The following is a 24,125-nucleotide window of genomic DNA, read 5'->3' as shown; positions in this document are numbered from 1 at the left end:
ACGAATTCTAGACCTGGCTAAACTTCTCATATTCTAGCACTCAGGACCCAAACACTCTTCTTATCTTGTTTTCTCTCTCTTTTCCTGTCAGAAGCTGGAACCACTTAACAACAACAACAACAATAATAGTCAAATAAAAGATTAACTTCGCTGACTAGATGAAAACAAATGACACAGATATGACAGCTACCACATCCCTCTAGATGCCCTCCTGCCTCAACCTCTCTGACCAGGGCTCTTTCCTGCACTCATTCAGTTCTGGCCCAGATGACCTCCTTCTGTAACGTGAACCTTCCTGCCTCTGGGCCCTTGCACTTGCTGTGCCATCTGCCTGGAGTGCTCTTCCCGTAGTTCTCAGCATGGTTCCCTCCTTCACCTCCCATAATATTTCCTCAATTACCCTGGTAAGCCATCCCTGGCTGCACACTCACACCCCTAGCACCACATCCTCTGTCCTGGCTTTGTCTCTACAGTTAAGACCACTCCTAATCCACCATCACTCTCTATCAGCTCATTCTGCTTTATTCTTCTATGTACTTATCATAATATTTATCACTGCCTGATATATAAAAATTAAAAAAAAAACTTGCAACTGTCTCCACCACCACCTTCCATACTATGATAACTGGAATACTGTTTTGCACTGTATCCCTAAAACCTAGAACAGTGCCTGGCATATAAATGCCCAAGAAATATTTGTCTATGGAACGGCAGGTAAGGAGGAAGACACGGAGAGAGGGAGGGATGGAAGGAGAAAGAGAGGAAGAAAGAGGGGACGGAGAAAGGGCTTCAGACTTATAGATCTGACTTGACTTCATGGAAAAAACATCTTCCACTTCTGGATCAATAACCAGAAATGTCCTATAGTTTCTTGGAAAAGCTAATTCTCCCTAAACCCTATTACAGATACATAGTGTCCGAGGGCTACCTGGCCTACCTCGTCTTACCAGGGTCAAGCCACAATTGGTCTATAATGTCATGGCATTGCCTCAACCTTCTAAAAAATATATTAATAATGCATACTTTGTCCAGAGAATGTCAACCCAGACCCTAAGGAGGCCCATGGGAAAAAAAATTATTTTAAGTGAGTGTGTCTCACTGGGAAAGACAGAACACAATCCCTCTAATTAAAGAGCTCTGTATGGAGTAGGGGGTATAGCCTTTTTTGAGCTGCTACAAAAGTCAAAACAATACTAGTAGATGGCAATTAAAGAGAGGTTGTTTGGCGCTAAGTGAGAAAGTATGTCACAATAACTGGAACTGCCTGGAGGGGTAAGAATCTGCGTCACTCAAGACCATGCTTTTGACAATGGATGTGCCCTGTGGCCAGTCACCAGTTACCAAAAGTTTGCACTTTTGGGATTTCTAAAGCTTAATTTTAACTTAAAACATTGGTATACTATTTTATAATGCAAATTCTATGTATCAGAACTGACCAAGATCTGGGGTATATTCAGAAAAAAAAAAAAAAAAAAAAAAAAACCAACTTTTAAAGATCCTGGCAACTGATACTATTCTAGGTTATCTGTTCATATAATTATCATTTCTCACCTGGAATTGCATTTTCTCCAAATTTGGTATAAAGTAAAAGAATTTTATAAAATAATAGCAAAGAAAAAATGATTATGTATAGTTTATCATCATTTCTAATGGGCTTAAAGATAGTGTGTGGTATTGTCTGCATCTCTTCTCTCTTCACCCGGAAGAAGGCACTGGCATAGTAAGAAGTAGGTGGCAATCTGAATCCAAGATGTCTTGTGGCGATATTTTGCATGACTAAAATATATAGAAATGCATTCAATTAAAAAGTCTACTCCTTGTCTATATAGCTGTTCTCCCCAAATAGAACCTGGCTTATAATTGAAAGAGTGAGCTGCAGTAACAAAATCAGTTATGACAGACAGTATGGTACAAAATCTTTAAACTGGGGGACCCTGGAGGCGAAGGGCGAGTTCCACCAAACAGGTGGATAGATTTAATATACTGAAATAAGCAAGGTATCAGAAGGGCAGCTCTGGTCTTTGCTGTGAGCAGAACAGGGTGTAAGGAAAACACGGGGTGGGTTGAAACCACCTTTCTGGGCATCTCTTTTCCCACTTCTCTCAAAAACAACAACAATGTCTAAAATCTTCTGAAGGCTATAAAGGTTAAATTGAGGTCAGGGGTTCCCTATAAACTAAAGTTATTCTAAAACAAGAATATTGATGAGTAAGTTGTAGTTTTTTTCCCTACTGTCCTGGTTTTATAGACACCTGGTACTATCTCAGAGATCTGAGATAGTAGCTTTGCCAATATCGACACCCCAGTATCTTATGACGGCCCAGGTCCACTTGTGAGAATATTCTTTTATCCTCAAACATGGCTTTTCAGCCATTTCTGCTGCTCTCAGTAGCTGTAAAATTCCAGGCTGATCCCTCTGTCCCCTGATATACCTCGAAGCACTCAGTCTTGGGAACTTTCCAGGTGTGAATCCTGTAAATGTGAAGTTAATAGTGCATGTACCCAGGAAAACCCTGAGACTTACAGAACCCTTAAGAGTCTGTTAGGTTGCTAGGGACAGAAGAAATTCTGCCCAGTCTCCAACAATGGTCCTTGTCACTTTAAAGATTCCTTTCTACAGGTAATTAAAAATAAAGGAATAGATCTATATATGTGATCCTGATAACAGTACTTCAGTTTATATCTTATGATAAAGAGTGATCTCTTACATAAGGTTGCATCAGATACAATTCTGATTATTTTCAACATTGAATCCACATTTTAAGATCTTTATCTGTAAACAGGATATACAGTTAAGATTCTTTTTCATATGTAATTACAGAATTATAATTTTGTAGCATTAAACATGGCATGCTAAAATGCTCTTGATACTCATTTCCCATAAGCTTTTAAATTTAAGTCTCATAACTTTAACACTAAGTATTTCTCTTGAACGTGAGGACGACGCATTTAGTATTTCTAAAAGTACCGAAGAACATCACGTCTTCAGCTCACGAGTAGTCACCTTTTGTTCTCCCAGAAAGAAGGTGCATGAACTTAAAGGCAGGGTTAGCCCGGTGGCACACGTGCAAAGCCACTGAGCAGGGGACGGTGAGGAAGCGGCCTGAGCAGACCGTCGCCACATGGGAACTCGGTGTCAGTGCTGCCTTGTCTTATGGTTTTTCAAGAGAAGCCAGAAATCCAATCCTAATATGCACTCTCTCAACATCTAAATGTTGGCAAAAAATTCAGAAAACTCCATAAGCATGGGCAGGCCAAATGGAACGCATCTGTTAGCTGTATTCAGTTTGAGGCCTCCAATTTCACACCTCTCTCCTCACTGGCTTTACTCCATACTGATGAGTGATACGCTGGAGAGGGCACTCACTTTTTGTAATTATTCTTCTAACACTTAAAACACGTTAGCGCACTGAAAATATACAAAATAATTTATTTCCTATATTGTGGTACCAAAAATGATATTCACGTTACTTACCCTGCTGACTTCCTTAGGAGATGATTCATCTGGGGGATGGAGAAGGAAGGGAGAAAAAATACAATTAGAAAGTCTGAGTAGTTTCTGAAATACAGAACATGTCATTCACGCTCAATAAACTAGAAGGCTATTTGCAATGCCTCTGCTTGTGAAATCTAGGAATTTGGTTTTAAAACTCTATAAAAGTTAAACAGTAAGTTTAGAGCTAGATGTATGTATTAATTTTGGAGGGAAATGAAATAACACAACAGTTTGCCAGTCATTTTCAAGATGACCTTTTTAGAGATTCTAAAATGGTAGTACCTGCAAATATGGCTACACTGTGGTTTATCAAATACACGTACCTAGAAAAGGTTTGTAATATTTGCAATATTCTAAATGACACAACCCACGTGAATATCTCAAATGGTCATTGACACTTGTGCTGTGAGGGTTATTTCCAGCATTTCTAATTTGCTGAAATAAGACATGTGCCTGCATGGCTCCCTGGTTAAGGCGTGAAACACACCTATTAATAGTGCTGCTTTGTCCACGGATCCCAGGAGTTGGCGGGGGCGGGGGGGTTGTAACAGCACGTCAGCATTCTTCACTAGTAAAATCAGACTCATGGACTGACCTGGTCTAGTTGAGGCCCTCTGAAGGGCTCTCCCCATGAATCTGGCTACAGGGCAAGAATATGCCTGTGTCCACCAGCAGGGTACAAGAAACAAGCTGTCCAAGACTCCACTTTAGGTCCACTGGTTAAGAGTATCCCATGCCCAGTAACTGGCTCTGACCCAGAGAAAAGGTGTTGATATGGCCCTTCCAGAGGAAGGGTGACTGGAGCTGGGTCTCTGCAGACCGCTCACAGGGAGGCAGCCTTTAATTTCATGCTGTTGCTGTCTTGTGTCTTGTTTAGCAACCAAACCCTCTCTAACTACCACCACCAGCACACACTTAACACAGCAGATTTCTAATGTATTCTACATAAAAGCACAGCCTAACCTATCTCAACACTGACAAAGTTCACAAGCCCAGACAGGGCTGGGATTCTTCTTTCTCCTTCAATATTCTTATTAACTAAACCACTGAGTCCTTTTGTTTTCCTCTTTTTTCTTATCTTTCTCAGATTTACTGCTTACCATCCATTTCCACAAATAACATTAAGTCTAGTTCCAAATCACCTATCAACCAGTAACCTTTAAGCTGATCCCTGAATCCAATATCTGCCCTGGCAATCATGCCTACACACACACACACACACACACACACACACACACACACTCACCCACCCAGTTTATCTTTCAAAAATATCCCATCTATCATGCCTCTTGGACGCTTCATAATTTAAAGTAAATTAGACTTCAAAACTTGCTGCATGTTGCCTTTACCTGGGAACCTTTTCAAAATTCGCAAGCTTGGGACTATCAGATAGTAAGCGTTCAACAAGCAGGTCCTATTTTTTTGTATTACCGTATTAATACATACTTGCTTATATATTTTTCTTATAATTGTTCCATAACGGTTTGAGCATTGCCTCTGATTTCCCTAAGAATGTAACCATGTTATAGGAAAAACATTTATTTTATCTTATACACTGAAGTCACATCATAGAAACATTTTCATTTATTCTTTAACTCCTAACCTCTTATTCTTTTCTAAACCTCTCTGAAGATGGGACTCTTTGATTTAATCATCATGACAAATTTATTAACAGATTATAAAGTTGTAGAGGCATATATGTTTTAAATTCTTTTTAATTTTTATCTAAGAAATTCAATGAACAGGGTTGAAAATTCAAGGTTGATTAAAACATGCAAAGGAAAGCAGCAGCTGTGTGAACAAGTTTACTGTGGGACTGAATGGAGTTTTCTAGCTGTGACCTTTTGGCCCCTTCCACTCTCCAGTCATCAGTACGATCTGAAAGTTAGTTCAAAGGAAGAAGAGCTCGAATGTCCAGACATCTGTACATAAATGTCCCCTTTGCTTTTTCCTTTAGTTTTGCTTAGTGCTTCTCAAACTTGAGTGTGCATAAGAAACTCTACTGATAAGTATTTATAAAAACCAATTTTTTTCTTGCTTTATGGACAAAGTATTTGAAAGAAAAATGCTACCTATAACTTATTTCTGGATTCTTCACCTTATGTACAGATTTAGAAATAAATCATCTATCTCTTCCTCCAACTTAGAAGCCAAACAATTTTTGTTAAATGAATGTCAAGTCCATTACATTTAGGGAACATGGTCTTTTAGCTGAGGAAATTAATGGGTCCAGTGAATTTGTTAGGATAAGGGAAGCTTCCTTCCTATTTCCTATACTTGGATTTTTCATTTTGTCGAACTCTCTTGCCTAAGGCAAGTTTCAGCATGTTGCAGACAATCTATTCACTTTCTCATCCACAATGGAGAGGACAGGATGACCGAATAGCAGAGGTGGCACAGCTAGTGGCTCAGAGCGTGCACTGTGGTCAGAAGCCCACATGGCCTGTCACTTGCTGTCTTACTTTTTGGCAAGGTGTCTGACTTCTTTTGCCACCTTATAAGCCTGAAGTGAGACAACATCCTATCAATATAATTTGATACTGAAAAATATTCTTTTCCACAAAAACATTTGCAATGTAAGGTTAAGAGACCACAACTTAGAATGATTCCTAAGAACCCACAACTCTGGAACGTCTCTGTACACTTCCAACACGTACCCCCAGCTAAACTGTCTGAGTGGCATTTCACATGGTTCAGGAATGAAGCTCACTTAAAAGTGAAGGGACAGGCAATCATGGAAAAGAAGGAAACTGCCATGGGTGGGAGATTTTGAGTCCTTCATGAGCATCAGATTAGCAACAAAAATGTTAGCAACAGCAGACACTAATTTTTATGTGGCTTTAGGGTTCTGTAAACATTTGTTTATTCAAGAAATGTGTACTACGGATCCATTATGTGCCAGGCATTTAATTAACCCTGTTCTCAAGAAGCTTAAATTCTAGTGGGAAGAATAAACAAGAAAAAATTTTAGATAATTTCAGAAAGGGAATATTGATGCTTGTTAAAGAGAAATTTATTTTTGTAAAAAAAAAAGAAACCGTCTTCAATGTAAGCATCATTTTAATAATTTTTTAAAGCCTTAGGAAGAATAGCTCATGCAACAAAAATCTCCTGGAGGATTTCTTAGTAAGTACACCTTTCAGCAAGTACTTAATTTGGAATATTTTATAAATCCTTATAACTGTGCACATATTTGTACGTTGTTTTTTGTGTTCAATTTTGATATTTCTTATATGAAATGGGATTTCAGGAATGAATCCAAATTTATAAGCAGAACTTAAAGGAATTTACATTATGATGACTGATTTAAAGTTCTGTGTCTGCTTCTAATATTCGTCTTTATTAGAATATAAAGGGGTTTAGCCTTGAAGTAAGAGCTCCAGAAATACAGAGTTTATACAGAGTAGACAAAAATTCCACTAAAACTCATATTCTTTAGAATCAATAAGAAATTATTAAATTTTCTTACTATTTGAGGCATAAAAACTATAGACAAAAGTGAATACCATTAAAGAAAAACAAAATGTGATAAAGAAAAATAACAAATAGAATAACAAAATAAGTTTAATAAATTATTATAGATCTAAAAAAGATCCACTTAAAACCAAGCATTAAAGAGTTTTGATTGATTCTTATGATCCTTAAGTAATTTTATTCTTTGATCTTTTAAAATCTTCCTACTGAAAAAGAATATATTTTTTTACAATAAAGAAAACAGATTCAACATAATCCAAGACTGCAGCTGCTAAAAATGATGATGAATGTTTTTGTTTATTTATTGACATGAAAAATTGTCCATGATTTGGTTAAGTGAAAATATATGTATATGTATTTAATCTATAAGTGTATGTAAACACATACACATTTTATAAATTATATACATAGACACACAAATTGGTTTCAATTACAAATTATGTTTTCTTCAGTATATCATGTTACAAGTCTGAAATGAAAACAATTATGGTCGTGTATAATTTATACACGTATAAATGTGTTTTAATATTGTTAAAAAGAAAACTTTTTAGATCGATTATCATTTCCTTGAAGTACAATATACAGTTATTTTGACTAAATCTTCCACGGTTAAGTTCTCGGCTTTCAGTGCTCATCCTGTAGTATAAGAGGAGAAGTCTAAGAAGTCACGCATTGATACTATGTATCCAGAGAGGAGAAACAGCGACCACAGGATAGAGAACTTGGAGATCATTGCAAAGATGTCACTGCACCTCAGTCCTTCAAGATTATCCATCTCACTTTGCCTTGCAGTCTCTGCAGATAATGTAAATGGAGCATACTTGTCTTCTCCTTGTGGGAAATACGTATTTCCCATGAACATTAATAAACCAGCCATCGTTTATACAAACTTCCATCTCTTAGGAGCTGGTGCGGCTCCATTCAGCCTCCTCCAGCCATTTCTGGCACAGCTACGGAGCTTGTCTAGAGACAGCTATGTGTCTTCTAACACTGCAATCTTAACGACTCAATCCACAAATATCTATCAGATGTCTAATACGCGCCAGATACTGAATAAATGTCTCAGTTGGCTCAATCGTACCAAAGGGGAGGACTTCAATTCCATGGCTTTGAGAGCAAACAAAAAGGCAGCCTTTGGCCCTAGTTGGTGGCAGTTGTAGTTGTAGTCATGAGAGGAGTCAACCCCAAACGATAACCCAGCAAGGGCAACAGAGGAGAAGGGGAGGCGGGCACAGAGCATTGGGCAGAAGGACAGGGCAGCTGGGGGAGAGGAAAGAGAGAAAAGCCGGATCTCTGGAGACATTTCTAACCAATTTAATCAGCCAGCCTTGAAGACTGCCTTACCTAAAAGCTTCTTCATATGTGAGACAGTTTATTTCCCTATTGATTAAGCCAATTTTACCAGGTGGAACAGAAAGCCCTCAAAAGGAAATGAGGAAAGGAAATGAAGGAAATGTAATAAAATGTTAATAGGATATTACTTTTATATCATTAAATCAATACATCATTATTTAAAATAAAATCTTCAGGAAGCTCTCCGATTCCTACCAAAAATAAACGAATCCCTTTGCTTAGGATTCAAGTCCTCACAATTTGGTTCTATTTTTCCAACTGGAATCTGTAACAACAGGACTCAACTGGTCTTACTAGAGCCCCAAATATGCTTTGCTCACTCTTAACCCAAAATCTTCATACCTTCCAACAACAAGTATTTTTTGAGCACCTACTCAATAACTAAGTTCCTGGCACTATCCTCGGTGCCTACAATATATCTGAGAACAAGAAAAGACAGTAATCCCTGTCCTCCTGAAGCTTTATTCTCAAGAAAGGAGATGGTCCATAAACATGATAAATAACTAAATTATACAGCAAGCTGGAAGTGGTAACAAAGTAGACCAGGTTAAGAAGGATCAGAAAGCAAGCGGGGAGTGGCTGGGGGCAGGCTGCAGATGAAAGTGTGGTTAGAGAAGACCTCCTCCAGGGCATGGGCTATAAAAGCAGCTGAGGAAAAGGGAAAAGCATTCCATGCGGAGGGATCGGCCTGAGCAAAGACACTGAGGCATGAGGGTGCCTGCTGTTTCCTCAAAGTTGATTCCTCCCTCTTCCCACACATTGAAGTCTTTCAAGACTCAGCTCAATTTGTATCTTGTCTCTGAGGCCCTCTCAAAAGCACACAGGCCCACTCTATGTCTTCCCTCAGAATTCTCACACACTCCTTTCCTGTGAGGAGAGCAGACTGCTACATTAAAAAAGAAGATAGGCTTAGAGTCCAAAGAGATCTGTTTTCAACTCTCAGCTTCACTTACAAACCATACATGGGCTCCTTGACCTTCCAAACTTGGTAATCTCACATGTATAAAATGAGGTCACTTCAGGAGGTGCTGGGATCAGGGGAGATAATGTACATAAAGTTTTTGCACAGAGCGGGCTCTCAATAAATTGCACTTTTCTTTCTCCGCATTCAACCTGGCATTGACTACATTCTGCTTTGTGTGGATAACTATATACATACGAATGACTTAACTTCTTCACTGAATACAAGTTCTTGGAGGCAAGAGGCCACATCTAATATTTCTTTTACATTACTGGGGGGTGGAGGCATCTCAAAAAATGATTCTTAAATGATTAAGATATAATGATTCTTTTGCATACAGACAGCAACATTGTGGTGAAACATTAGGAGATTGTTACCTTTGCCAACGGTTTAAAATCTCGTGGCCTAACTATTAAACATAGTGCTCAAATCACTTCACTTTTGTTATGCTTCTTACTTCAATTTTCTAACGCTAAAAACCAGGAATTTATGGAAGAATATGAGCCATGTAATCAAGACCTGAAGTACCAGATGGATTGATTTTTGCCAATAAACCCTCTATTTTGCAGTTACTGATGAGGAAACATGAAATAATCTACAAATCACTAAATAACTGGACAGTATAAAGAGCTATATACTTATTGTAGTCTTGGTCAAAAAGGGGGGGGGAGGAAATAATAAGTTTACAAGCTATATCACAAAACAGGAAAAATTATTTTTTTTCCCTGAAGGACTGTAATGATTTTCAGTAACTTACAGAATCACATTTTCTAGCACACCCCATCGTAGTCTATTCTTTGCATTTATTTCTATATAAACAGAAGGAGACCATTCCTAGTGAGAGTTAGTCCATGAAGCTTTCCAATTCTATAAATGAAAAGTGATGGCTTAAAAAGGCATTGTGTGAATTGCAGGTGGTCTTCTGTATATAATGTAATAACTTACAAAGTACCTTCCTTATACCTATAAATATATATATATATATATATAGAAGCAAAGTTATCATTAAACAATCATTAGGTAACATTAAACATTCACTTACTATGTTTCTCTCCATTTCTATATATTGCGTTATAGAACTTAGCTATCTCTAAATGTCCTGGAGCTGTGTGGATTCTGTGTCTTTGAACTCTGCTTTGGTATCATGTTCGTGACAACTGTAACTCACTGTAAGGTTCACCATTAGCAACCTGAGCAACACCCTTCCCAGAGGCAAATGGCAGAGCTGATCTTAGTATCTCAATTGATAACATGTGAGCTGTTGAAATAGAGAAGCAATTCTATCATTCTGACAGAAGAAACCAAAGTAATTAAATATAAACTCTGTTAACATTTGGAGAATTAGTCACCTTTTAGCATGGGAAGTTCTATATTCAATAATGTCTTCCAAAATTCATAGTTTCAAGTAACTATTTAGAAACAGCTAAGGAACTTAAAAATTTATTATAATAGATAGGTAAAAATTATAAATAAAAAATTATTGAGGCTTCCTAAAACTCTTACAATATTTTGTGCCTTTTAAAACATATCTTTATAATGATGCTTCAATATTGAGGATGGGGGGATATGAGAAATCCAAAGCTTTCCTATCATATTTATAAAAATAATCAACAAAAAAGGGCTTAGCATCGAAGTCTACATGGTCTAGGAGTTTTCTGAGGATGGGGAAAAAAATCCCAGAATGTATTGATCACCTCTAGATTTCACAAATTCTCTGGAGCATACAAAATTCCGTGAAATTTGGACATCACACACTGCTATGTCAACAGAGATCTTTTTTTCCTTTTAACATCTTTATTGGAGTATAATTTCTTTACAATGGTGTGTTAGTTTATGCTGTATAACAAAGTGAATCAGCTATACATATACATATATCCCCATATCTCTTCCCTCTTGTGTCTCCCTCCCTCCCACCTTCCCTATCCCACCCCTCTAGGTGGTCACAAACCACCGAGCTGATCTCCCTGTGCTATGCGGCTGCTGCCCACTAGCTATCTACCTTACGTTTGGTAGTGTATATATGTCCATGCCACTCTCTCACTTCGTCCCAGCTTACCCTTCCCCCTCCCTGTGTCCTCAAGCTCATTCTCTACATATGCATCTTTATTCCTGTCCTGCCCCTAGGTTCTTCAAAACCAGTTTTCTTTTTTTTTTAGGTTCCATATATATGTGTTAACATATGGTATTTGTTTTTCTCTTTCTGACTTACTTCACTCTGTATGACAGTCTCTAGGTCCATCTGCCTCACTACAAAGAACTCAATTTAGTTTCTTTTTATGGCTGAGTAATATTCCATTGTATATATGTGCCACATCTTCTTTATCCATTCATCTGTCGATGGACACTTAGGTGGCTTCCATGTCCTGGCTATTGTAAATAGAGCTGCAATGAACATTTTGGTACATGACTCTTTTTGAATTATGGTTTTCTCAGGGTATATGCCCAGTAGTGGGATTGCTGGGTCATATGGTAGCTCTATTTGTAGTTTTCTAAGGAACCTCCATACTGTTCTCCACAGTGGCTGTATCAATTTACATTCCCACCAATGGTGCAAGAGTGTTCCCTTTTCTCCACACCCTCTCCAGCATTTATTGTTTGTAGATTTTTTGATGATGGCCATTCTGATGGGTGTGAGGTGATACCTCATTTTAGTTTTGATTAGCATTTCTCTAATGATTAGTGATGTTGAGTAGCTTTTCATGTGCTTCTTGGCCATCTGTATATCTTCTTTGGAGAAATGTCTATATAGGTTTTCAGCCCATTTTTGGATTCAGTTGTTTGTTTTCTTGATATTGAACTGCATGAGCTGCTTGTAAATTTTGGAGATTAATCCTTCGTCAGTTGCTTCGTTTGCAAATATTTTCCCCCATTCTCAGAGTTTTCTATTCGTCTTGTTTATGGTTTCCTTTGCTGTGCAAAAGCTTTGAAGTTTCATTAGGTCCCATTTGTTTATTTTTGTTTTTATTTCCATTTCTATAGGAAGTGGGTCAAAAAGGATCTTGCTGTGATTTATGTCATAGAGTGTTCTTCCTATGTTTTCCTCTAAGAGTTTTATAGTGCCTGGCCTTACATTTAGGCCGTTAATCCATTTTGAGTTTATTTTTGTGTATGGTGTTAGGAAGTGTTCTAATTTCATTCTTTTACATGTAGCTGTCCAGTTTTCCCTGAACCACTTATTGAAGAGGCTGTCTTTTCTCCATTGCATACTCTTGCCTCCTTTATCAAAGATAAGGTGACCATATGTGTGTGGTTTATCTCTGGGCTTTCTATCCTGTTCCATTGATCTATATTTCTGTTTTTGTGCCAGTACCATACTGTCTTTATTACTGTCATTTTGTAGTATAGTCTGAGGTCAGGGAGCCTGATTCCTCCAGCTCCATTTTAATTTCTCACGATTGCTTTGGCTATTTGGGGTCTTTTGTGTTACCATACAGATAGTGAAAATTTTTGTTCTAGTTCTGTGAAAAATACCATTTGTAGTTTGATAGGACTTGCACTGAATCTGTAGATTGCTTTGGGTAGTAGAGTCATTTTCACAATGTTGATTCTTCCAATCCAAGAACATGGTGTATCTCTCCATCTGTTGGTATCATCCTTAATTTCTTTCATCAGTGTCTTATAGTTTTCTGCATACAGGTCTTTTGTCTCCTTAGGTAGCTTTATTCCTAGGTATTTTACTCTTTTTTTCGCAATGGTAAATGAGAGTGTTTCCTTAATTTCTCTTTCAGGTTTTTCATCATTAGTGTATAGGAATGCAAGAGATTTCTGTGCATTAACGTTGTATCCTGCTACTTTACCAAATTCATTGATTAGCTCTAGTTTTTTGGTAGCATCTTTAGGATTCTCTATGTATAGTATCATGTCATCTTCAAACGGTGACAGTTTTACTGCTTCTTTTCTAATTTGGATTCCTTTTATTTCTTTTTCTTCCCTGATTGCTGTGGTTAAAACTTCCAAAACTATGTTGAATAATAGTAGTGAGAGTGGGCAACCTTGCCTTGTTCCTGATCTTAGTGGAAATGGTTTCAGTTTTTCACCATTGAGAATAACGTGGGCTGCGGGTTTGTCATATATGGCCTTTATTATGTTGAGGTAAGTTCCCTCTATGCCTACTTTCTGGAGGGTTTTTATCATAAATGGGTGTTGAATTTTGTCAAAAGCTTTTTCTTCATCTATTGAGATGCTCATATGGTTTTTGTCCTTCAATTTGTTAATATGGTTTATCACATTGATTGATTTGCGTATATTGAAGAATCCTTGCATTCCTGGGATAAACCCCACTATCATGCTTTATGATCCTTTTAATGTGCTGTTGGATCCTGTTTGCTAGTATTTTGTTGAGGATTTTTGCATCTGTGTTCATCAGTGATATTGGCCTGTAGTTTTCTGTTTTCTGTGACATCTTTGTCTGGTTTTGGTATTAGGGTGATTGTGGCCTCGTAGAATGAGTTTGGGAGTGTTCCTCCCTCTGCTATATTTTGGAAGAGTTTGAGAAGGAAAGGTATTAGCTCTCTAAATGTTTGATAGAATTCGCCTGTGAAGCCGTCTGGTCCCGGGCTTTTGTTTGTTGGAAGATTTTTAATCACTGCTTCAATTTCAGTGCTTGTGATATTCTGTTTATATTTTCTATTTCTCCCTGGTTCAGTCTCGGAAGGTTGTGCTTTTCTAAGAATTTGTCTATTTCTTCCAGGTTGTCAATTTTATTGGCACATAGTTGCTTGTAGTAATATCTCATGATCCTTTGTATTTCTGCAGGGTCATTTGTTACTTCTCCGTTTTTGTTTCTAATTCTATTGATTTGAGTCTTCTCCTTCTTCTCTTGATGAATCTGGCTAATGGTTTATCAATTTTGTTTGTCTTCTCAAAGATCCAGCTTTTAGTTTTATTGATCTTTGCTATCTTTTCCTTCATTTCTTTTTCATTTATTTCTGATCTGATCTTTATGATTTCTTCCCTTCAGCTAACCATGGGGTATTTTTGTTCTTCTTTCTCTAATTGCTTTAGGTGTCAAGTTAGGTTGTTTGTTTGAGATTTTTCTTGTTTCTTGAGGTAGGATTGCATTGCTATAATCTTCCTTCTTAGAACTGCTTTTGCTGCATCCCATAGGTTTTGGGTCATCGCGTTTTCATTGTCATTTGTTTCTAGGTAGTTGTTTGATTTCCTCTTTGATATCTTCACTGATCTCTTGGTCATTTAGTAGTGAATTGTTTAGGCTCCATGTGTTTTTATTTCTTACAGATTTTTTCCTGTAACTGATATCTTGTCTCATAGCATTGTGGTCAGAAAAGATACATGATACAATTTCAATTTTCCTAAATTTACCAAGGCTTGATTTGTGACCCAAGGTATGATCTATCCTGGAGAATGTTCCATGAGCACTTGAGAAGAAAGTGTATTCTGTTGTTTTTGGCTGGAATGTCCTATAAATATCAATTAAGTCCATCTTGTTTAACACACTGTTTACAGCTTGTGTTTCCTTATTTATTTTCATTTTGGATGATCTGTTCATTGGTGAAAGTGGGGTGTTAACGTCCCCTACTAAGATTGTGTTACTGTCAATTTCCCCTTTTATGGCTGTTAGGTTTTGCCTTATGTATTGAGGTGTTCCTATGTTAGGTGAATAAATATTTACAATTGTTATATCTTCTTCTTGGATTGATCCCTTGATCACTATGTAGTGTCCTTCTTTGTCTCTTGTAATACTCTTTATTTTAAAGTCTTTTTTGTCTGATATGAGAATTGCTACTCCAGCTTTCTTTTGATTTCCATTTGCATGGAATATCTTTTTTCATCCCCTCACTTTCAGTCTGTGTGTGTCCCTAGGTCTGAAGTGGGTCTCTTGTAGACAGCATATATACAGGTCTTGTTTTTGTATCCATTCAGCCAGTCTATGTCTTTTGGTTGGAGCATTTAATCCATTTACATTTAAGGTAGTTATCAATATGTGTGTTCCTATTACCATTTTCTTAATTGTTTGGGATTTGTTATTGTAGTTTTTTCCTTCTCTTGTGTTTCCTGCCTAGAGAAGTTCCTTTAGCATTTGTTGTAGAGCTGGTTTGGTAGTCCTGAATTCTCTTAGCTTTTGCTTGTCTATAAAGGTTTTAATTTCTCTGTTGAATCTGAATGAGATCCTTGCTGGGTAGAGTAATATTGGTTGTAGGTTTTTCCCTTTCATCACTTTAAATATGTCCTGCCACTCCCTTCTGGCTTGCAGAGTTTATGCTGAAAGATCAGCTGTTAACCTTATGGGGATTCCCTTGTATGTTATTTGTTGCTTTTCCCTTGCTGCTTTTAATATTTTTTCTTTGTATTTAATTTTTGATAGTTTGATTAATATGTGTGTTGGTGTGTTTCTCCTTGGATTTATCCTGTATGGGGCTCTCTGTGCTTCCTGGACTTGATTGACTATTTCCTTTTCCGTATTAGGGAAGTTTTCATCTATAATCTCTTCAAATATTTTCTCAGTCCCTTTGTTTTTCTCTTCTTCTTCTGGAACCCCTATAATTGGAATGTTGGTGAGGTTAATGTTGTCCCAGAGGTCTCTGAGACTGTCCTCAATTCTTTTCATTCTTTTTTCTTTATTCTGCTCTGCAGTACTTATTTCCACTATTTTATCTTCCAGGTCACTTATCTATTCTTCTGCCTCAGTTATTCTGCTATTGATTCCTTCCAGAGAATAATTTAATTTCATTTATTGTGTTGTTCATCATTATTTGTTTGTTCTTTAGTTCTTCTGGGTCCTTGTTAAATGTTTCTTGTATTTTCTCCTTTCTATTTCCAAGATTTTGGATCATCTTTACTATGAGTACTCTGAATTCTTTTTCAGGTAGACTGCCTATTTCCTCTGCATTTGTTTCGTCTGGTGGGTTTTTACCTTGCTCCTTCACCTGCTGTGTGTTTCTCTGTCTTCTCATTTTGCTTAACTTACTGTGTTTGGGGTCTCCTTTTCGCAGGCTGCAGGTTTGTAGTTCTCGTTGTTTTTGGTGTCTGCCCCCAGTGGCTAAGGTTGGTTAAGGGCATTGTGTAGGCTTCCTGGTGGAGGGGACTAGTGCCTGTGTTCTGGTGGATGAGGCTGGATCTTGTCTTTCTGGTGGGCAAGACCGCGTCCAGTGGTGTGTTTTGGGCTGTCTGTGAACTTATTATGATTTTAGGCAGCCTCTCTGCTAACAGGTGGGGTTGTGTTCCTGTCTTGCTAGTTGTTTGGCATAGGGTGTCCAGCACTGTAGCTTGCTGGTCGTTGAGTGGAGCTGGGTCTTAGCGTTGAGATGGAGATCCTTGGGAGAGCTCTGGCCCATTGATATTACATGGGACCGGGAGGTCTCTGGTGGTCCAATGTCCTGAACTTGGCTCTCCCACCTCAGAGGTTCAGGCCTGACACCCAGCTGGAGCACCGAAATCCTGTCAGCAACATGGCTGCTAGTGCTGGAGGGTCTCCTGTAGAGGCGGGGGATGGCTATGTCTCACCATGGGGACAAGGACACTGGGAGCAGACGTTCTGGGAAGTACTCCTTGGCGTGAGCCCTCCCAGAGTCTGCCATTAGCCCCACTGAAGAGCCTCTAGCCAGAGATCTTAACCGATATGAAAACAGGAGGTGATCCTGGGCCTAAATAGATGATAAACGTTAAGAACTCAGTAAAAGGTTTAAATTTTACTGACTCAATCATATCATTTTGAATTGTAACAACATGAATAAGATAAATAAAATAAATTGGAAATTGTGATACAAAAGTCTTTAGTTCTGTGCAAATCTTTTACTTTACTTTTGATTGAAGATGTTTTTGTTACTATTGTCTGTTATAGCCTAATTACTGCTAACAATCTGTACATCTTGGAAGTTCTAATCTAAAACTGTTCAGAGGAAAAATTAAAGTAAGGGCTTTATTATTTTTCTCTGAAGTTACTTCATATTCACTCTATTTATTCTGCAGTATATTTCAAGTGTGCGATAGACAAAGTTTAGGACACTGGCTCTCTTTTTTGTTTCTGTGACACTGAAAACGATAAAACTTTTAAAGAGTCTCATTTTGCTAAAAAAAAAAAAAAAAAATCTGCAGAAAGCTGACGTTTGTGAGCAGTTCTCTTTCTGCTTCAGACCAGCTGACAGGCCAAGAAGGGAAACATCCTCAGGGACAGAGTCTGCTCAGGCCAGTGGGAGCAAAGGGGTCTTAGCAGAGGAGTGGGCAGCTGAACCATGGGGGTGAGGATGGCCCTATACGAAGTACAGCTCTGTCTGAAAATTGCTTATTCTCTAGGAATATGTACGTTTATATTGGACATACATTTTATTTATTATTGATACCAACCAAAGGAATAAAACAAAGAAACAAGGCAAATACTTCATGTTTTTGAGACACTAACAAAAAAATACTAGAACTGAACAAAGAATTTAATTGTCTACAATTTTTAGCATATTGACTCTTTCTTGTTACCACAACCCTACTTCTTCAACATTTCTGGTATCAGTTAAGAAGTAATGACTTGTCAATAATTCCGTATTAAGACTTTTTACTTAATTTAAAAGTAACAGCAGTTTATAGCAATGAATCACTGAACATTCATTTTCACTTTGTCTGAAGTTTGATATGGGTGACATTAGTTATAGTATTAAAATAATATTCCATGTTTGCTCATGAAGGATTAACTGAAACAGAAATGGCCTTCCAATCATCAACAACTAGAAAACCAGACAAAATGCATGAAACGAAGGTTTTTAGACAGTGGCCACCAGGCAGCGAAAAGACTGTGATCTCAGAGATAAAATATTCAGGATAAAAGCTCACTGCAGATTAGGAATTTAAGCGGATTTCTTTAACCTGATAAAGAGCATCTGTGAAAAATCTACAGGTACCATCGTACCTAATGGTGAAAGACCAAATGCTTCCTCCTTAAGATGGGGAGGAAGGCAAGAATATCTTCTCTCACCACCCCTATTAGGCATTGTACTGAAGGTTCTAGCCAGAAAAATAAGACAAAAAAGTGTGTGTTATATAATTTATATTACATATAATATAAATATTATATATGGTATACAGATCTGAAAGGAAAAAAAAGTCTTTATTCACAGATGACATGATAACCTAGGTAGACAGTCCTAAGGAATCTGCAAAACAAAACAAAACACACCAAAATACCACTACTAGAATAAATAAGTGAATTCAGTAAGGTCACAAGATGCAAGATCAGAGAAATTTAACTCCTAAATAGAGAAAGATACCCTGTTACATGATAAGGCAAATGACCCAGAGAAGCCAAGTCAATTTTGAAAAATAAGGAAGTTGTAGAAGCTACACTGCGTTCTAAGGCTTCCCATAAAGCTGTATCAATCACAACTGCATAGTGCTTTTCTCCACATCCTCACTGGCATTTATCTCTTGTCTTTTGGTAACAGACTCCCTAATAGGCTTCTATTTGTACTTCCCTGAAGATTAGTGATGTTGATGTTGTGCCCTTTAAGTACACACAATTTTGTCAATTATACCTCAATAAAGCTGGAAACAAAAATAAAATAGTGTGATGGAAACAACCTAATGACAGATATGTAGATAATGAACCAAAATAGAGAATCCAGAAATAAACATATGGATATATGCGATTTTTCAACAAAGCTTCCAAAGTTTTATTCACTGGAGAAAAAAATAATCTTTTTTAACAAATGTTGCTGTAATAAATGGATATTCATATAGAAAAACAAAACAAAAACTCTTGACCCTTATCTCACACCACATAGGAAAATTAACTTGAACGAATTTGAAATAACATATACAAAAGAGTGAAGACTATAAAACATGAAAGAAAATCTTGAGTTAATTTATTTCTTGGATTAGGGAAAAAAATCATAAAAGAAAAAATTGATAAAACAGACTTTATCAGAATTAAACACATTGGCTCTTCAAAAGACACTGCTAGGAAAAAAAAAAAGAACAGCCACAATCTGGGAGATACATAATATTATATATCTAATAAAGGACTTGTGTCCAGAGTATACAAAGTAATATTACAACTCAATATTAAGATGACAAATATCCCCAATTTTAAAATGGGCAAAATATTTGAATAGATGCTTCACAAAAGAAGACATAGAAATGGCAAGTAAGCTCCCTGAAAAAAAAAAATGCTCACCATCTTTAGTTGTTTGGGAAAGGCAAACTACAACTACAATGAGATACCATCACATACCCATTAGGTTGGTAAAGTTAAAAGGAAAGAATGTGAAGTAACTGGAAATTTATAAATTGCTAAAAGTGTCATACATCCAAATAAAGGAATATTACTGAGCAGCGGAAATGAACAGAGCACTGATACACACCACAGACACGAGTCTGAAAAGCATTACGCCAAGTGAGAGAAACCAGACGCAAATACTGCCTATTGTATGATTCCATTCAAGTGAAACTCCGTAAACAGGACAAAGGCAGCTGAGAGGCTGCCAGGGACTAGAGAGGGATGAGGCAGGGGAGCTCGGCTGCAAAGAGGCACATGGGACTTTCTGGGGTGACAGCAATGCTGATGTGCTGATGGTTACATGACACAATACATTCCCGAAAACTCACTGACCTGCATACTTAAAATTGGTCAGATTTATTGTATGTAATCCTGCCTTACTAAAGCTGATTGAACAGGAAAGCATGACTCGCCCTAGGCTTTAGCTCCTCGTGCAGCGGGCGCCAGGACCATCCAGGATACCGTCTTGTCTAGCACATCTTCCGGCCCTACACTTCAGTGCTGGCTGGGGGCACTGGGGGCGGGGAGGGAACGTTAACGTGTCCTGCATTCCCTCCATTCTCCCACCGTCCCCAGCCTCCAAGTTACTCCTCCATATTGACTGCGAACCTCGCAACCTGACCCGCATCATTCCTTTCCCTCAAGCCCGCCTCAAAGCACCCTGCAGGCGTTCAGCAGCTGCACTGGAGAACGCGAGGGCACAGGCAGCAAGCCGAGGGACTCCCACGGGGAGGGCAAAGCCGCTCCAGCCATGGGTCGCTGGGAACTCGGTGTGGGTTTCGGGGCCTGACGGCAGCAGCAGGAGTCCACGCGGAGGGCTGGCAGGCGGCTGAAGCCCTATCCCGCTTCCCCGGGAATTAACAGGCCCTGCATCATGTTAGCCTGAGCAGTGAGCTCAACAGAGCCCAGGAGGACGGTGTTAAAGGGTCAAAGGCTGCTCACCATCACTGCCTCGTTTCCTAATTTCCCTACGTGCCCAACTGTCAGGGAGAAGAAAGAAAATTTAGGAAGAAGCTGTCCCAAACTGGAACTCTCACACAGCCACTTCGGACAACAGTCTGACACCTTCTAATAATGCTAGTCCTAGGTACTCTAAGACTAAGTATGGAGAATACCAAGTTCCAAAAGAGACCAAGTTAATGCAAAAAAGTAGGCTTTAGAGCAGAAGTAACTGAGACCTTCAATCGCTGAGATGATATGTTTTCTACCAGTAGGAAATGCCATCCATAAGCAGCATAAAATCAGATAAAGAAAACAAAATTACATTTTCTTCTGCACATCCAAAGCAATCCTGCTGCTGTACAAGGAAGGCTAAAATATCGTTATGAAGTTCATTATTCTTCAGCATCCATTAATAATAATCAATTATAAAAGTGAATCACACATTTATTTGCAGAAAAGACTTGAATTAAAAAATGCTGTGTCTGTAGTTCTCTGGAAATTGATAAAAGAACTGATAACAGAATAATTCCAGAATCCTATGGAGTAGAGATCAGTAGAACAAGTATAGCCCAGGGAGAAATAATTTTTTAGAATATTATTTTGTAAGTTCGAGAAGATAACCACTAAGCAGAGACAAGAGGTCACATTCCTAAATTAAAATGCATTAGAGGTAGAAACTATGAGGTATAAAATAAGCTACAAGGATATACTGTGCAACACGGGGAATATAGCCAATATTTTATAACAACTATAAATGGAGTATAACCTTTAAAAATTGTGAATCACTATATTGAACACCTGCAACTGATACAATATTGTACAGCAACTATACTTCAATAAAAAACCACAAAATAGAAAAATGCATTAGAGACCAACACTATGATGTCTTTTTTTAAAATAAATTTATTATTTTATTTATTTTTATTTTTGGCTGCGTTGGGTCTTCGTTGCTGCGTGGGGGCTTTCTCCAGTTGCGGCGAGCAGGGGCTACTCTTTGACGCGATGCGCGGCCGTCTTATCACGGTGGCTTCTCCTGTTGTGAAGCGCGGGCTCTAGGCGCGCGGGCTTCAGTAGTTGTGGCATGTGGGTTTCAGTAGTTGTGGCTCGTGGGCTCTAGAGCACAGGCTCAGTAGTTGTGGCGCACGGGCTTAGTTGCTCCGCGGCATGTGGGATCTTCCCGGACCTGGGAAGAACCTGTGCATTGGCAGGCGGATTCTTAACCACTGCACCATTAGGGAAGCCCGATGACTTTCTATTAACACTATAAAAAATAACCAAACATAGCTATAGTATTAAATACCTAGAATTTAAAAACAAATTACAGCATTATTTGAGATAAATGATTGAATATTCTTCATCTCTACTATGATCCCAATAAACTTGAGGTCTCTAAACACACTGGCTATGGTTCTGGAGCACAGGTGCAGCCATGACAGCAGATTCTAGGGGCTTCAAATCAACGTGCTTACAGACAGGCAGAGCCATCCACTTGTTATCAGAAGATCTACAGTGTTTGGTACTGAATATCACAATCTAAATTTTGGTGCTTGTATCACTAGTTTCCAAACTTTTTCTAACAGGGCAGGTTTTTATTTCCAAATAAAGTCTTATATGGAATAACCCAATACATTAAATAGATTAAAAGAAATATAGCGGCAGATATAATTCCAACCTCCATTGAAAGCTCCTTCCTGTTTTGCACAGGCTGGAAAGTGAAAAAGCACATTGTCAGATTTCCTTGCATCTAATCAGATGTACTGCTAATGGGAGACTGAGTTCAGAATGGGGTGAAGTGGGAGCATGAAAGCAGGGACAGCGTGGATCCACAGCCACCAGATTCCTGCCTCTCTGGGCTTCCTGGAGCCAAGGGAGCAATTTTTCCTGTCCCAGCTGAGGAAGTGAAATTCTGGGACTGGCAGTCTTGGTAACTCCACCTAGAGTTGACCCCTCCTGCCCTTCCAATGCTTTTTAAGTTGCCCAATACATTTCTTTCTCTTTAAGCTAAATTAGATTGGTTTCTATTATCTATAACCAAACCTTAATTGACGTGTTTTGTTAGTAAAAATGTATTGTCAGAGTTAAAAATTATTATATATCACATTACAAGGTCAACAAATGAGAACAAAGAAGCTATTTGATTAACCTAAAATTTTGAAACAGACTTTCATGGAGGACATCTGTAGTCTTTTTTTTTATTTTTGGTTTTTGCTCCAAATTTATTCTACTCTAATTTTTAAAACAACCATATTCAATTATTTAAACACATAAAAACAATAAGCATTCATTCTATTCATGAGTCCCATGTTTTCTGAATTCTTACTGTAAACAAGACCAAATAAGTTCACATACTTATTTCAACATTCCCTGGCACTGTTTATGACTGCATGCCGATAAAGGTAAAAACAGTGTTCAGCAAAGTGCCTGGAGCAGCAGAAACTAACCATAGCACAGTGTCAAGGACATCTACTGACTTCCCAGGGACTCGCTACTGCATGTAAAACTGAAAGTTATCGAATTTTTTCAGAGTCTTGGGCATCTCATGTTTTGATGTTTGATGGGCGATATTATAACCCTGAAAAATCCCTTGACTGCAACAAATCTTTTTAATCTGGCCTTTTGGTAACTAGGAAATTAACAAGTATATGTTATTTCTCATGTTAAGAGTATTTTAGAATGATTCTGCCCGTTTTCCCAGAATTTCCCAGAATTCATTTAAATGAATTTCCCTCTTGTAGCAGGTTTATAGGGATGCTGGCCTTACTGGTTGGTGCCCTGGAATCATTATTTCTTCTCATGGTAGTATTAAAATTATTATTTCCCATTCCTGGGGAAAATCTTAGTTCAATTGCTTTCAAACAGTTATGGAGAAAAATGTTAAAACCAGTTCAGAAGAAAAGGACATCTGTAGTCTTCATCAGTCTGAGGATCAGGTTCATTTCTGAATTTTTGTTGGAGACCCATAACAGCTCACATAAGTACCAAGATATAAAAGATATTGCTTTAGGGCATTTGTTGTTTGCTTGTTTGTTTTATAGACTGCTTTACAAATTCAAAAGTCTCTTGATTAAAATGACTCAGGGGACTTCCCTGGTGGCGCAGTGGTTAAGAATCCGCCTGCCAATGCAGGGGACACAGGTTCGAGCCCTGGTCTGGGAAGATCCCACATGCTACGGAGCAACTAAGCCCGTGAGCCACAACTACTGAGCCTGCACTCTAGAGCCAGCGAGCCACAACTACTGAAGCCCACGTGCCTAGAGCCTGTGCTCTGCAACAAGAGAAGCCACTGCAATGAGAAGCCCGCACGCCGCAACGAAGAGTAGCCCCCCTGCTCTCCGCAACTAGAGAAAAGCCTGCGCGCAGCAACGAAGACCCAACGCAGCCAAAAATTTTTTTTTTAAATCTAAGAAAACAAACAAAAAAAAAGACTCAGAAGCTTAAAAGAGATATATTTATAAATTTTTCTTTCAATGTTAAATCACTAAATATATAACAAACACAAATACAAATTTCTTATAACAAGAAACACCCAAACACACAATAAGCCAACTCCCGTATATGTTCTTGTGATTAAATATGCACGGAACTATTTTTTTTTAAAAAGCTGAGAGCACAGAGCCAAAACTTTACTAATATGACACATTTATAAGAAGTTCAAACAAATATACAGATAGGTTGCT

General features: G+C 38.1%; 1 protein-coding gene across 1 annotated transcript in view; it reads right to left on the bottom strand.

Annotated features, from left to right (window-relative positions):
• Positions 1-24,125, bottom strand: part of PDE10A (phosphodiesterase 10A) — a 296,868-nt gene that overhangs the window by 109,971 nt on the left and 162,772 nt on the right. Inside the window, exon 3 of the mRNA XM_027081576.1 lies at positions 3,476-3,504. Within this exon, the coding sequence (XP_026937377.1) occupies positions 3,476-3,504 (29 nt within the window). The remainder of the gene's footprint in view (positions 1-3,475; positions 3,505-24,125) is intronic.

The sequence above is a fragment of the Aethalodelphis obliquidens genome, unplaced genomic scaffold (assembly GCF_003676395.1).
Source record: "Aethalodelphis obliquidens isolate GAN/ISIS:26980383/991018 unplaced genomic scaffold, ASM367639v1 scaffold3, whole genome shotgun sequence".
Taxonomy (NCBI): Eukaryota; Metazoa; Chordata; class Mammalia; order Artiodactyla; family Delphinidae; genus Aethalodelphis; species Aethalodelphis obliquidens.
The sequence above is the reverse complement of the archived record's forward strand: the minus strand, read 5'-3'. Positions and strand labels throughout refer to the sequence as shown.